This window comes from Eurypyga helias, unplaced genomic scaffold (genome assembly GCF_000690775.1).
Source record: "Eurypyga helias isolate BGI_N326 unplaced genomic scaffold, ASM69077v1 scaffold1044, whole genome shotgun sequence".
In the NCBI taxonomy this organism is placed as follows: Eukaryota; Metazoa; Chordata; class Aves; order Eurypygiformes; family Eurypygidae; genus Eurypyga; species Eurypyga helias.
In genome coordinates, this window is record NW_010248032.1 from 47,175 (window position 1) to 62,278 (window position 15,104).

General features: G+C 42.6%; 1 protein-coding gene across 1 annotated transcript in view; it reads right to left on the reverse strand.

Annotated features, from left to right (window-relative positions):
• LOC104509089 (chromosome unknown open reading frame, human C16orf45) overlaps nt 1-14,401 on the reverse strand; it is a 23,604-nt gene extending 9,203 nt beyond the window's left edge. Inside the window, exons 1-2 of the mRNA XM_010150912.1 lie at nt 14,380-14,401; nt 13,890-14,013 (exon numbers count right to left, since the gene is read on the reverse strand). Coding sequence (XP_010149214.1) covers nt 13,890-14,013; nt 14,380-14,401 — 146 coding nt within the window. The remainder of the gene's footprint in view (nt 1-13,889; nt 14,014-14,379) is intronic.
• Between the last annotated feature and the right edge of the window lie 703 nt (nt 14,402-15,104).

Below are 15,104 nucleotides of genomic sequence, written 5' to 3' on the forward strand. Positions count from 1 at the left end.
ACAGAGGCAGCATGGCATAGGGTGCTGAAATGCCACCCTCCAGGCCTGTTTTGGTTACCCGCAAAGCTGCTCCAGACCCTTGCGTAAGCTCTGCAACATACAAACAGCCTTTGCTGAGCTCTGTTCTCTGGAATAGCTGATACCTCATCTGATACCCCGTGAAATCGTTTTTGGTGTTGTAGGAAAAACATCAGTAAAGCAAACAGCAGTTACAGTATGTCAGTTTTTCCCCCAGAGCTGAGCTTTAAATGTCTGCCCAGCAACCTTAAACACGTGAGTTATGAGTATGATAAAACATTTCTCTTATTAAGAGCCCAAATCTATTCCTGGATTAATGGCAATGGTGTTGAAGAAGGGATGAATTCTCTGTGTCCTGACACACTGTCTGCAATTCTGCTTTTCTGTTTCATGACAGCTCGTTGCAAGAAACCCTCCGTATGCTTGGAGATATCATATAAGCATGTATTATTCTTCACTCGCTTGGTATTTTAAGCTGTATCATCAAAACCTAAAAGCAGACTCTGTTTGCCAAAAAAAAAAAAGAGAGAGATAAAATAGCTCATAATGAATAAATAGCATGAGCAAAAGATTTTCTAAACATGTCACAAAATGACAGGAAAATAAGTGGGTCGGAGGAATCTGCAGTAATCTGGTACAGTGACTCAGCCCCAGTGCGTGTTTCTGTGGTCCGGTTCCCAGGAGAATGCTGCTCTGAGCATTCCCATAAACTCCACGGGGTGAGATGAGACCGTGAGTCACCTCGGCTGTGCACCACCTGCACTGAGGGGGAGCAGGGCTCGGAAACCCAGAGGAGACCGCCCATTCAGCTGTACCTGGCAGGTCTCAGAGGCTCTGGAAGATAACGGCAGGCAGGACTTAAAAAAGAAACATTCTGTGCTGGACACAGTAGCAGTGCTTTGTTTCAACCAAAATTATTCCATAACGGCTACATTTTTCTGTCTTTTCAGCTGAGGAAGAAAAGCAAATTCCCTAGCGTAAGGCTTAGAGACCAGCTAGAGTCATGGATGGGGAAAAAAGCAAAAGTGATAGTGAAAGGCAGTAGGAAAATTGCTAAATGCTCACCTTAAGGGTCAGCCACAAAAAAAAAAGAGATGGCCAAGAAGTTTGTTGAGTGCTCAAGATTTGAGCATAAGAGCTATTAGTAACAGCTCCATAAGCATCGGATGTCTTTGTCATTGATTTCAGGAAAAGCAGAGCAGTTCAGTCTGTCTGCAGTGCTGCTGCCTTTGCCGAATGCCTTTCAGAGCTCGAAATAGACCTGCAGTCCCTCATGTCTGCAAGAGGAGGTCTGAGATTCGTTTGTGTTCTGTTACTGCACTGAAGTGCTTCAAGTTAAATGAATGTAGAGTGGTTTTGTTGGTTTCCTTCCCTCTCTTCCACGATGGTCTGAAGGGACTTAGGTTATTTTTAGTTCTAGAATCATAGAATCATGGAGTGGTTTGGGTTGGAAGGGACCTTAAAGATCATCCAGTTCCAACCCCCCTGCCATGGGCAGGGACACCTTCCACTAGACCAGGTTGCTCCAAGCCTCAACCAGCCTGGCCTTGAAGATGGCCAGGGATGAAGCATCCACATCTAATCTAATCTAATCTAATCTAATCTATTTCTGTCCCAGAAGTAAAATGTTTGTAATCAAAGTTTCTGAAGACTCTGATAGTGCCAGTCCAGGTGATGGCCTAAGACTCAGACGTCATGCTAAGTCAGGAGTTGACATGATTACATGTATCTGGAGGTTTAAGCACAGGGATAAGGAGATCATCTCCTTGGTGGTGTCGCCAGTGAACGTGTTGAACACCAGACAAGAGCAGCCAGCCATGATGGAGAAATGCGGGTGACTGAAGGGAAGAGCTGCGCAGAAGTAAAAGAGAACTGCTACAGGCAGAGATGGTAATGTGTTGTCAAACTGCAGATTCATTGAAATAAGGACAGAGGTGGGGAGGAGGGACATCAGTGGAGGCCGCCTTTGGGGACTGCAGGTGTTTAAGGCCTTGCCAAAGTTGTGGGGGATCTGGAATAGGTGAAAGTATTCTGGGAATAGAAGAAAACAGTAAGTTTACGTATGCCCCTTGTCTACTCCATTTTGTCCCTGGCAACTCATCTTACTTTCTTAAAGCTTCTAATTATATATCTGTGAAATCACAGGCAACATTTAATGAATATAGCACACATCGTCTGAGTCATTGTGTTGTGTGTTTATCACCTTGTTATTTAGCTCAGCACCTGGTGCTGCTGAGGCTGGAAGGCACAGAGCTGGCAATTAAGATAACAGATTGCTGACCAGCCTGCTTGGCAGGTCAGGTTACAAATCAAAAGTCCTATGATTAACTCTGACCATTAAAATAAGTGTGTCTATCTTTTCTAGTTAAAAGTGTTCTCTGATGAAGGAACAGTGGATAGAAGCACTGGACCGCAACTTGCAAAGTCATGTTGTAATTCAGCTGTCGTTTCAGACAATCAAAGATGGCAGGGCTTGAAGATCTCAGTCCCTGGAGGTCATATTTAAGGCATATTTCACAGAAGTTCAGAACAGTGTCTAAAGACGCTGTCTGTATTTCATTCTCACTGACACTGTTAAATTCTCTTGAGCTTGGCCATCTCCAGTTAAGAAGTTTTACTGTCACCTTCAACAGTAACAAGAGGAGCTTTCCTGGAAATGCCCCACTGTGGAGGGAAATAGTCCTCTAAATGGCAAAAACTGACCAAGTTGATTTGTCTAAAAACAAGCAATAGGGAAGTTAGATTTAAATTCAGAAGTACCTAACCCCATTGCAGTGGCACAGAGAAGACTGCATAGGGCCAACTTATGGGCATCATTCATTTAAACTGGTCTGGTAGATTTATTATTTGTTATTAGGCAGCCAAAGTAGGAGACTCAAAGTTTGGCTATGTATTGTCTCTAGCAGAATCGATGATAAATTTCCTTCTTAATTTGCCTCCATATTTGACCTTTTCTTAATTTTAAGACCAGAAGAGCAACTATTTGCTATCAAAGCCGAAAATAATATAAAAATATTGGGTATAAAATTAAACATTGTCAGTCAGTCCATTTCAGGACTTTCAGTTTACTTGAATCATCACTGACCTATACTCCTTACAGCAGAAGGCAAGTGAGAGAGACTACTGAAATACCACAGCTCAAGAGTTACATGTTAGTACAGAGCATCCCTGCCTATAGGAGGATCAGCTGTGCAAAAGGGCCACAGTAACTCTGAGTACTACATATGCATGATGTATTATGAATATATCATCATGGATACACGATCTCCTGGGAGACAACTCATTCTAGCATCCACTCATGCAAACCAGACTACAGGTAGCCAGGAGCTGGGAAATCAAAACCAGTTTGGGATTAAAGGTTATATTTGGAAAAAAAAAAGTACTAAATTACTGACCTAAAAACGACTAAGTAAAAAAAAAATTAAGATACCCAGAGCTGCTCCCTCTTCTATTAACAGCAGCTTGTGACAAGCACAACATATATTCAATGTAGAAGATGCTATTGAAAGAAAATTTTCTATTAAATTATTATTTTCCCAGCTGTCCAACAGAGATAATAATGAAAATTAACACCTCAACTAACAGGTACTAAGTCTACAATACATTAAAAACTGCTAATTTTATGTTTGTCATTATACACCACTAAAAAATGCTTTTCCTCTCTAAGCATTTTAATGTAGCATTTTTACTGCCACGCAGTTGAAAGCGTAATGTCTTATTTTCTTCCGGGGTTGATTGCTTGCTGTCAAGCAGGGCAAAGGAGATGGCTCTGCAGGCAGATCAAACTGAACAAAGGCATTTTTCTTTCCGCTTTGAGAGCTGATTTGTATTTATACTTTCAATTTAAAGTGCACAGTATGGAACTTAGCAATTCTGTCCTGAACTCATGCTCCCAAGGCTTCCAGGTTCCCATATGAAGAGCTGGGAGACTCTCACCACAGCTGGACCTTCCAGGAGTTCCCAGTACTACAGTGGGCACGCTGACATCCTCGAGGGTCCCAGATCCATGGCAGCCCCCTAGAAATGCTGTCCCTAATGCCAGAAATCCCAAGCTTTGAGCATCTGACAACTTTCATCACAGAAACCAGGTTGTGCCATTTCCCAGCTGAGAGTTTCCTGTTATTTCCCCAAGGACTCTGGGTATTTGCAGGTGAGACACCGTTGCCATGTGCTTGGGATGGAAAAGGTGAATGGGGACATGCAGTCACAGCCACAAATTAATCCTATCTTGCAGAAGAGTGTGTGCCACACTCGGCTGTATCAGTGGGACAGCCATGGTATCCCTCATAAAGCTCGGCTTGGTATTTTCCCTAATGGTACCATATTTTACAAAGCTGACAACGTGACATGTGTAGTTATTGAAAAATATGTATCATTACACAACTGCCTCCTCCTCTACAGTATCCCAGAGTGCATCTTAAGTTCCTAGAGCAAGATGTAATCAGGAAAAGAAAGGCATGAATTCACAGTAAGTTATATTGTGTTGCTAAGATTATAGAACTGTGAAGGAGGAAAGATTTATTACTCCTTCCCATGAAAAGACAGATCCTATCAGAAAACACTGACAGCAACAACTCTATTCATGAAAAAAAATCTGCTTTTGTTGATGTTGCTTTTATGCAGTATAGTAACAGCCAGGTGCCAAACTCAAGAGAAAAGTACTAGACGCGGTACATATAAGTAAACAGTCCTAAAACAAATCCATGCTTAACCTTAGAGCGAACAGGTAATATACAGTACAAAGACAAAGAAAGAATCAAAACTAGCCAAGAAAGCAAAAGTCAGAACACCTGCTTAGCAATATATAACCAGCAGGTTACCACCGTTGTTCACACCTCTGACCGCCTGCTTCTCTCTTCACACTCTCCCTTCTCACACTTCCGCTCACCCTTCCCCAGGCTGATGCTCAGTGAGTGTCACTGATGCCAAACATGGCATTAAGCCACTGAGAAGTCACAGTGGATGTTACATTAGCGAGTCACTAGAAACAGAGAGAAGGTGTTTGGTTGAACAGGTAATTAAAGTCTGAAAATAACGTAGTTCATACAAAGACAGCAGTCACCGCTGCCTTTGGAAACACTCCACATAAGCAGGCTCTGTAGTATTAATACTTTTCCGGTTCAGCCATTAATGAGACTATTTGTTTCACTTTCCCACTTTGTGCGAGTCTACAAGATACACTGAAGTCATTCTAAATTAAAACATAGTTGGTTTACTGAAGGTTATCACCACCAAAGGAATTAACCTCTCACTTCTTCCATTCTTGTGTAGCTCGACTTTGCAGTGGTTGCATAAAGCCAGGCAACCAACAGACATACCTCTTCGTACTTCAAACTACCAGTGCGCTCTGCATACTGCAAAAGACATACAGGTGAGAATCCTATCTAACCTCTGTTGATGTGTTATTGTCCTTAGAAGGAATACGGGCTACAAATTCTTCTCCATGAAGAATTTGCCCTAAATTTGAGATTCTACTGCTATGTCCAATACCTTACAGAACAACCATTAATGACCATCCCACCTCTACTGCTACTAGAAATGCGTACATCAATGTCATAGCAGTAAAAGACATTCATGGGTTTTTTGCAAAGTGGGAAAAGGATAGAGGTTAAAAAGGCAAGTAAAGAAAAAGTAAGCCTCATACAAATCAAGAAAAAAATCCTGAAACAGGGATTAATTATGTAGTCTGGACAGCTAATGAAGCTGTGGAACTGCTAGTATGAGTTTATTACTAGGGCAAAGCCAAGTTGCAACAAACATACACATAAAAGGTAATTGTTCCTGTGATTACAAGTAAGCAAACATAATAGTGTATAATGGTCTAAAAAACATGAATGGATCTATGGAGAATTTGGATACTGTAGATACTGTGAGCGCTCTGGAGAAGAGGGAGTCATCTAACAGTGTGTAGTGAGAGTATACAAAGACAGTGACCAATTTTGATTTTGCTGAAGTCTGTGGAGGTGAATTTGGCTTTTTTACAGTGTTAGTTCAGCAGTGTAATAACCACACAGATATTAAGCAAATACTCTGTTACATTTATAATATTTTTATAGATAAAACAAGTTTCATAAGGTAAATAAAACTGTTTTCAATAATTGCCTAAAGCAACCTAATAGAGCTTACTATTTAATATCTTATATCCCCTATACATTAAAACATTGCCACTCAGTATCACCTACAGGGCAGAAATAACCGTTCCCAACTTCCACAGTTTTTGTTCAAGGTCACCCAATGTAACTGGCTTCAAGTTTTGCTTTCCATCTGGAAAGCCAGCAGTATCAGGCACTGGCAGATTTCCCATGGAGCGTGTTTCATGACAGTGAGTGCTATTTCGCAAGAACTCCATGCCTTTTCTATTCACAGGAATAGGCAGTAACTGTAGGTGATAAGATCTCACCCATACTATTAATATTTACTGGGTCAGAATATGTTAATACATTTTAAAATGCATGAATTTTGCACTACAAATGATTTTTGAGGTTCAGTTTTGATCCTATTCCTATATGGTATCGAGGTCTGAGGTTCTGCTGCCTGTCTCCTCTGTCAGCTAAGCCGAGGTAACACATGCATTATCCATTTTCACCGTTGTGTCTTTCAGCACGGCAGATTTCCAAACCCCCCAGTGATATGAATCCTAAACTGCTTCTGAAGCCACACACAGCAGTAACACAATAAATGTGCAATGAAGAGGATGCTGCCTGAGCAGCTCCCTCAGATTTTGGGCCTGTTATCTCACCAGGAAAGAAAAAAATAAGTGGGACAGGAGAATTAGAAAGGAAGAGGGAGTGTGCATGTTCTGAAGTGGTACGTTTGCCTTCCTTAACAGCAAAGGAAGATGGAAAATTTACAGTTCGACCCAAAACTCTTTTTATAGAGAACATTTTAAGAAATGAGCTGAGAAGCCTGAGAAGTAAATGAGGGGGAATGCTGTCTAGTTATAAACTGATGCTGTTTCATGCATATTGTGTCTTCTTATCAATACATACTGAGCCCTCAGCTTTTCTGAAAATAAACCCACAAGAGCTGGAGATAGCATATGATAGCTTTAAGCTATATTTTCATTTCCTGGGCTGGCTGGCGATGGCCACAACAGCTCCTGGCATAATTTTATGAAATTTCACAATATCAGTAGCATGGAAGGAGAGATGCCACAAACAAACAGCCACAACTGCTGAATAACCTTGACATACCCTGAGGAGGTCCACCCTGGGCACTAAGTGAGGCAGGGTCTTGAGACAAAAATAGGATTCGGTAATGTAATTACAGAGCAAATTACAGTGCATCTGCTCTGCTGTGACTATAGCTGCCTGAGCTAAAATGTGATTGCACAATACAAACTGTGGCATTACCTAATTGAGGAAGGCTTGATTTTATAATCTGAAAATTTGTTCTATGTAGTCTTTAGGCAATTCTTCATAGCAAGCAGGTATTCAGCTGGAAATAGTACAGACTTCCTGGATATAAAGAGTACAGCTGTCTTCAGCTGCCCTCCTTTTCTTGTTAACAGAGGAAATAACAGTATGGAGCAAAGGACAGGCTTACAAAGGCTAACTGTTCTCACTGGATGCTCACCTTTCTTGCATTTTGGGAAAGTTTTTCTTTAACACAGTGACAGGCAGACTACAGAAATACCTGTATTTGCCTAAGAGCAAACACAGGACAGTACATGATCTGTGGGCCTGGAATAGAGATGCAGACAAATTGCAACAACTTCATAAAGGTATCTTCTGAATTTTAAAATAAGGTTGATGGCCCTCTAGGCCACACAGCCTAGCAGACAACAAGGGGAGTGCACAGAGTTTGTGAGGAAGGAAAAAAATTCCTCAAAGCCGTTGCAAGAGGAAGGTGAGTGTCAGGGGAAGAGTCATTGCAGTGGCCCCAGAGACAGGGCAGCCATTTTGCTTTGTGTGGCTGAGCTGCCAAAGAACGGTGGCCATTTTGTTTCATGCAGCTGCAGAGCTCATTTCAACTGCAAGGGCAAGCACAGAGCACTGGCCTGTGTGGCTCTTCAGAGGCCTCTATGAAGGCCTCTCTCTAAACTTAAAAATAAAGTGTGCCCCTTATTAAAGGATTTTTTTCTGCCCTTTCCCTTCTTTAGCCAGAATCATAAACCTGCAGGCAGGTGAGGTCTTTTATCTGGTGACTTCAGCATCACCTGAGTTACTGTTGCTGACTGGATGTCCAGATCGCTTTCTAAAGGTAGAAAACTTCTTCCTGAGGAGATTAACCTTTCTGTCAGTGGCCCAGAGTGAAGATCATGAGTAATTTTAATATCCAATACAGCCCAAAGCAACTTGCTTATTCACAGTGGGACTGTTGCAAAGAGATGGGGGGAAGTTCATGACTTAAAAAAACCCAAGTTTTGATGTTTTAGCTCAATACTTAATCACAGAAATGTATGTGGAATTTGTTCAAATACAACTGAAATTTTCTTCACGTTAATTTTGAAAACTCAAAATCTCCGTCTGTTGAACTAACAGTATGTTTGACAGACATAGGCTAACAAATGAGACACAGAGCCCACTTGGATACATATGAGAAAACAAAAAGTATCGTTTTGCATGGTTATTGAACACTTCTCTGCACCACTTTTTCAGTTGAATACTATGAAATAATTTTATTTTTTAGTTTAATCCTACTGCCTGCTTCTCAAATACTTTAGGACTTACTTTGAAATAACAATGATGATGAAGTATCTGGCTTTTATTTCTTCACCATCCCACTCTTTCTTTCACCCCTACAGGGTGACTCTTACAAAGCTTTTAGTGATGAACAGCTGTTCAGTAAAGATTTTATTTAGATACTGAAGTGTTACCAACTGTGAGTACTGACTGTAATGTAACATTTGTGTAGTGACAAAGGAACAACAGATTTTTTCCTTCTGTTGTCATACCGACTTCATCAGTCACTGGTTTTTGTTCAGTGAGGAGAAGGAATACGGACCCTACGATATTAGTATGGGAAGAATAGGGCCTCGATGCCTTAACTTGCAAAGCAAGGAAAGCTGTATGTTTTGCTAAGGACCCCCTCACGCAGAGTTCATGTTGCGTGAAGAGAGACACATGCTATACAGATCACAGCTGAGGAACTGCCTGAAAGACCAGTACATTACTGATGACCTCACATATCAGTAGCAAAGGTTTTCACTGGTTCACACACATAGGTGTGAAAAATGCAAACCAACTCCAGGTCCACTGAGCATCCAGACCTTGCTAAGGGTTTTTTTTTCTTCTGCTGGGTTTGGTGGGAGTTTTGTTTAGTTTTGGGTTTGTTGTTTGTTTTTTTTTAACTGGCTGATACGCTAACCTGGAGCAGTTGTCTGCCAAATGCCCTTATTTCATGGCTACTGCATTTGTCAGGGCAAAATGTTGACGTAACAGTTAGAGACAACACGTGTTGTTGCAGAGCTGTTTCAAACATCAGGAATGGTGAGTTTTATTATTATTGTCCCATCCTGATCTTCTGTTCTTCAAGGAAAACAGTAATTTCAATTAGCAGTCAGACTGTTCCTTCCATGGATTAAACCTGTATCACTCTGACAGAGGAAGAGAGTGCTCCAATATCCATCAGCAACAGGTCTAGCTTGAAGTGTTTTGTATTCCTGTTCTTGAGCATGAGTATTGTTAAAATACAAACTGTGTGCTTTGAAGAGTTGTGTAGTTGCTGGTGTGTGTAAGTAAAGCTGACCGGCTGTAGCCTTCTAAGAGGAGGGAGCCATGGCTGCCGTTAGGGCTGGTGACACACGCAGAGCACAAGCCCTCTAGCTTACTTCCTTTAACTTTCATTTTTTTGTAAAGCACAGATACAATGTATTTTGTCCCAGCTTTAGGATCTGGCGACATGTGAATAAAAACATCAGTCATACAGAGAGATGGTAAGAAGAATGAACCATTACTTTTAAAAACGTAGCTAGAGATGTAAGCTGTGTCTGGATGTGTGATATGGAATTACCTCATCGTGTTCGTGCTTTTGTAAGAACTAAAAAAGCCCTATTTAACTCAAGAAAATTTCTACTCTGTTACTAACAGTGTGAGGGTAAAAAAAGAGAATACAAACATACCACACATCTCCATTACTATACGTATGTTTAATCCTTTTGTTATAATTGAACAAAAAGCTAAAGCAGGTACAAGAAGTAAAGAGATGTGGTTCCCATTAAAGCTGGTCTTGAACTCGGTGGGCTGAGTGTAGGTGTAGTACTGCTGGTTAGGAGCCACATGCTCAAAGCCAGCTCTGCCTTAACCCTTTCTGATGGGGCTCAGTTGCATGCAGTTGGTTGCACAGGTCAGTCAGAGGGGATCTAGTCCTCTCAGAAGAAAACAATTACTAAAATTCATGACCTACATATAGACTTCTGGTCTTGGGACACTGGTAGTGCATTACTTCAGGAAGCAACTGAAAAAAGTTAAATATGAACACATAGGAGGTCTGTGAATTGGTTTATGTAATTTGCTTAGTTAAACAGATATAAAACTTGGACCACTGTGATAGCTGTGAGTTGTGCTGTTGATCAGGAGCAGCATGGCCAGCAGATCGAGGGAGGGGATTCCCCCCTCTACTCTGCTCTTGTGAGTCCCCACCTGGAGTTCTGCATCCAGCTCTGGGGCCCTCAGCATCCGAAGGATATAGACCAGTTGGAGCGAGTCCAGAGGAGGCCACGAAGATGCTCCGAGGGCTGGAGCCCCTCTGCCATGGGGACAGGCTGAGAGAGTTGGGGGTGTTCAGCCTGGAGAAGAGAAGGCTCCGGGCAGACCTTATAGCCCCTGCCAGTGCCTGAAGGGGCTACAAGCAAGCTGGGGGGGACTTTTTACAAGGGCCTGTAGTGACAGGACAAGGGGTAACGGGTTTAAATTGAAAGTGGGGAGGTTTAGACTGGCTATCAGGAAGAAGTTCTTCCCAGAGAGGATGGGGAGGCACTGGGACAGGTTGCCCAGAGAAGCTGTGGATGCCCCATCCCTGGAAGTGTTCAAGGCCAGGCTGGATGAGGCTTGGAGCAACCTGGTCTAGTGGAAGGTGTCCCTGCCCATGGCAGGGGGTTGGAACTGGATGATCTTTAAGGTCCCTTCCAACCCAAACCATTCCATGATTCTGTGATTCTATGATCTCAGCAAAAGGTCACGTATTGTGTGGTAAGGTTTTGGTAGCTGAGGGGCTACAGGGGTGGCTTCTGTGAGAAGCTGCTAGAAGGTTCCCCTACGTCTGAAAGAGCCAATGCCAGCTGGCTCCACAACAGACCTGCCAAGGCTGAGCCAATCCGCAACAGTAGTAGTGCCTCTGGATAACATGTTTAAAAAAGGGAAAAAAAAACCCTAAACTGAGCCAATGCCAGCTGGCTCCAAAATGGAACTGCTGGCCAAGGCTGAGCCCATCAGCAACAGACATAACACCTCTGTGGTAACATGCTTAAGAAGTGGGGGAAAAACTGTGCAACTGCAGCAGCAAAGAGGAGCGAGAATATGTGAAAGAAAAACTCTGCAGACACCCAGGTCAGTGAACAAGGAGGGAGGAGGTGCTCCAGGCACCAGAGCAGGGATTCCCCAGCAGTCCATGGTGAAGCCCACAGTGAGGCCAGCTGTGCCCTGCAGCCATGGAGGGTCACGGTGGAGCAGAGATCCCCCTGCAGCCCACAGAAGACCCCACGCTGGAGCAGGGGGATGCCAGGAGGCTGTGACCCCGTGGCCAGCTCAGGCTGGAGCAGGCTGCTCCTGAAGGATGGCACCCCATGGTGGGGGGCCCACGCTGGAGCAGTTCATCCAGAACTGCAGCCCGTGGGAAGGACTCACGTTGGAGAAGTTGGTGGAGGCGTCTCCTGTGGGAGGGACCCCAGGCTGGAGCAGGGGCAGAGTGTGAGGATCCTCCCCTGAGGAGGAAGGAGCGGCAGAGACACCATGTGATGGACTGACCCCAACCCCCATTGCCTGTCCCCCTGCACTGATGAGGGGGAGGAGGGAGAGAAATAGGGAGCAAAGCTGAGCCCAGGAAGAAGGGAGGGGTGGGAGGAAGATGTTTTTAAGATCTGGTTTTATTTTTCATTATCCTACTCTGATCTGATTGGTAATAAACTAACTCCCAAGTCAAAGCTGGTTTTGCCGATGACAGTAATCAGTGAGCAATCTCTCCCCATCCTTATCTCAACCCATGAGCCTTTCATTGTAGTTTCTCTCCCCTCCCCAGCTGAGTAGGGCAGTGACAGAGCAGCTTGGTGGGCACCTGGTCCCCAGCCAGGGCCAACCCTCCACAGGTCATTAGAAGACATTTGTCATTGAAGACACATGCAGTCGAGCCTCTCTGCCAGTGTAAACTGGCCAGAACAAAAGGCAGCAAAGAAGAGGTGCTGCTATATTACTTGGGCATCACCAGCAATGTGCTTCTCACTTATCAGGAATAAAATGTAAAAACATTCTTAAAAATGAGATAAAGACAAATAGACAATTTTTTGGACTCCTAAAACCTATTAAGAGAAGCACGTACTAATTCTGGAGGCCTTTGCGAGTCAGGGAGGCTGCTTTTTCTTTCACACTTGATGAGGCAGCATGAAGAACAACTTCTTGTAATGGGACTTACAAAGATGGGAAGCCTACACGGGGCTTGACAGTTCATGATCAGTGCAGTCTTGGCTTGCAAGTAGAGGCCCAGTGCAGAGAAGGATGCCATCTCACCATCTCACTCAGTGGTGTTAACAAACTGAACTGCCTGAAGGTTTAATGACCAGTGTCAGGATATTCTACCACAGAGAAGGGAGCAGATGATGTAGAAAGCTGTGTGAGTATCCCTGGAAAAGCAGTCATCTTGGCCTGCCGCTGCTGAAGGAATGAGAGGGTCTATGGCTATGGCACAGATGTCAGTCCCTCACTCCAAAGGTGTCTAAGCAGTGATTCTGGGTGAAGTCTTCTGGGCTAATACTCAAAGACAGATGTCTGTGCTGTTGGAGGGTGAGGCTTTCAAATTCTGGCAGTGTGAGTCGGGGCACTGAAATCAACCTCCAAGTTTAATGCTTACAGTACAGTCTACCTTTATACTCCAAAGGGAGAAATGAGCAACTGAGTTTTTTCAGGCTACTGTAGCTTCATTAATGCTAAGAAAGATCTACTGAGATTCTTGGTCTGTCAGCAAAGGCATTAGTTTCTGATCTCAGCTATTCACAGATAGATGTGACTTCAAAATAATATACTTCCTTATTAATGTCCTGGTCTTCTAAATTCAGTGGTTTAGGAACATAAACCCTATTAACTTCATCATCAGAACTGGATTAATATTCATTAATCATCAGTGAGGCTCCTATATCTGACCCTTTTGTCACTTTGAAAATCTCTCTTGGAGTACTGCGATTTAATTTGATGTAACAAAATGTGTTTTTGTTGATAACTTAATGGCTTCCATTTAACAAATGTCCAATCTTGGCTGCTATTAGTCCAGAACAGAGTGTGCTCTCTTGTGACACAAACTGTCTAAGACCACTAAAGAAGTGTGGAATAAAGCCTGAATTAGGTTAGCATGTGGAAGCTCTAAATCCCCTACCTGTTGATATTTTTTTCAGACAAACATCCTTCCCACAAAGGACTGAAGGCAGGTATAAAAATATGCTCTGTAGACATGTACTTTGCTAAAGTTTCCTTTCCTAAGTAATAGATCCCTTTAATGTCTTCTGCAAATCATGCTGAATAAAAAAGGTGCTGAATGAAAAAGGTAATTTCCTTTGCAACTACAAAAATCATTTCCCAATGGCATTTTGCAAGCATTCATCTAACTGGGATGCTCTTTATCTTTCTTCCTTTTAAAATGTCAAACAGACAAAAGTCTTCTAAATAGCATTCTTTCCTATTTTGATTAATTTTGCATAGTGTTTTCCCAGAAGTATTGATACTTACATAAACCTGAGTTCTGATTCTCTTCTGACTAAGACTTCCCGAAGTCTTTGGATCTTTGCCATCTCAAGCTCAATTTCCTCAGGCATCATTGTTGTTTCAGCCATTGAAATGATGTCAAGTTGATCTGCGTGTGAAAGCAGAAAAAACGGATTAAGCTAGTCAAAGGGTCTTAATGGGGTTTTTTAGGAATATAAATTTAATCACAGAGCTATCTGACTATGGGGTAATTAATGGGAGTAGTAAAGAACATGCTAGCTGAATACTACAGTGACTGGGTTCTCTATTGTTTTGCTTATTACTTGCAATGTAACCGTTTTGAAGTGAAAGAATCCCTAAGCCAAAACGACATTCATTTTGTTAGTCAGAATCTATCACACCTCTAAGGAATCCCAACCCAGTACGTAACTATACCTACTGCTCCTTAAGTGACATACTACCAACTTGGAAAGAACAGCCACAGACTGCTAGGAAACTCACTCAAAGCAGTTACTTGCTACTCTCAAGAGGCCCATCTTGGCGCAAGTGCAGGCAATGTAAACTGATGAAGGCTTCTCACCTTCACATAACATTTCATGCCATTCCACCATCTCAGCCTGACTAACAGCGAAAGCCCAGACCCACTAGAGAGGAGCCAAGGATGCGATTAGAAGCGATGTAGGGCCTAATCCTTTGAGGCGCTGAGTGTTTCTCACTAGAGCACTGAAATCAGTTGAGGAGACAAACAGCACTTTGTAATAATTACTTGGCAACTGGTAAGACCAGGGTCCTTCTGTGATTATTTCTCTGTAATTGAAGTATTACCTAATCTAATCCAGACAGAAACAGGGCTATGAACTGTGTTCATTGAAGGTAGAAGGAACCAATTTATAGAAGGTGGTTTTGGGAAGGAGCAACTTGGCCTCTGGAAAACCTTATTCCAAGTGTTCACCATAGTTGGCCTTCATTTTGAATAAGAACTTAGAGACTAAAAAATAGAATGCCTACGTGATTTGTTACCCAAATGGAGACATATTCTTGACAGCCGACCTGTTTTGTTTTAAAAACAGAAAACAGAGAGGTCAAAATGTACTCAGCACAATTATGCAGAAAACAGGAGACAAAAAGCATTAGGAAAAAAAGCTGTTTGATTAATTAAGAGGAAACAAATTCCAACATCCCCCATGACAGACTAAGCACAAACGGCTGAGAAGAATTTCTGACAGAAACTTGGAGCAG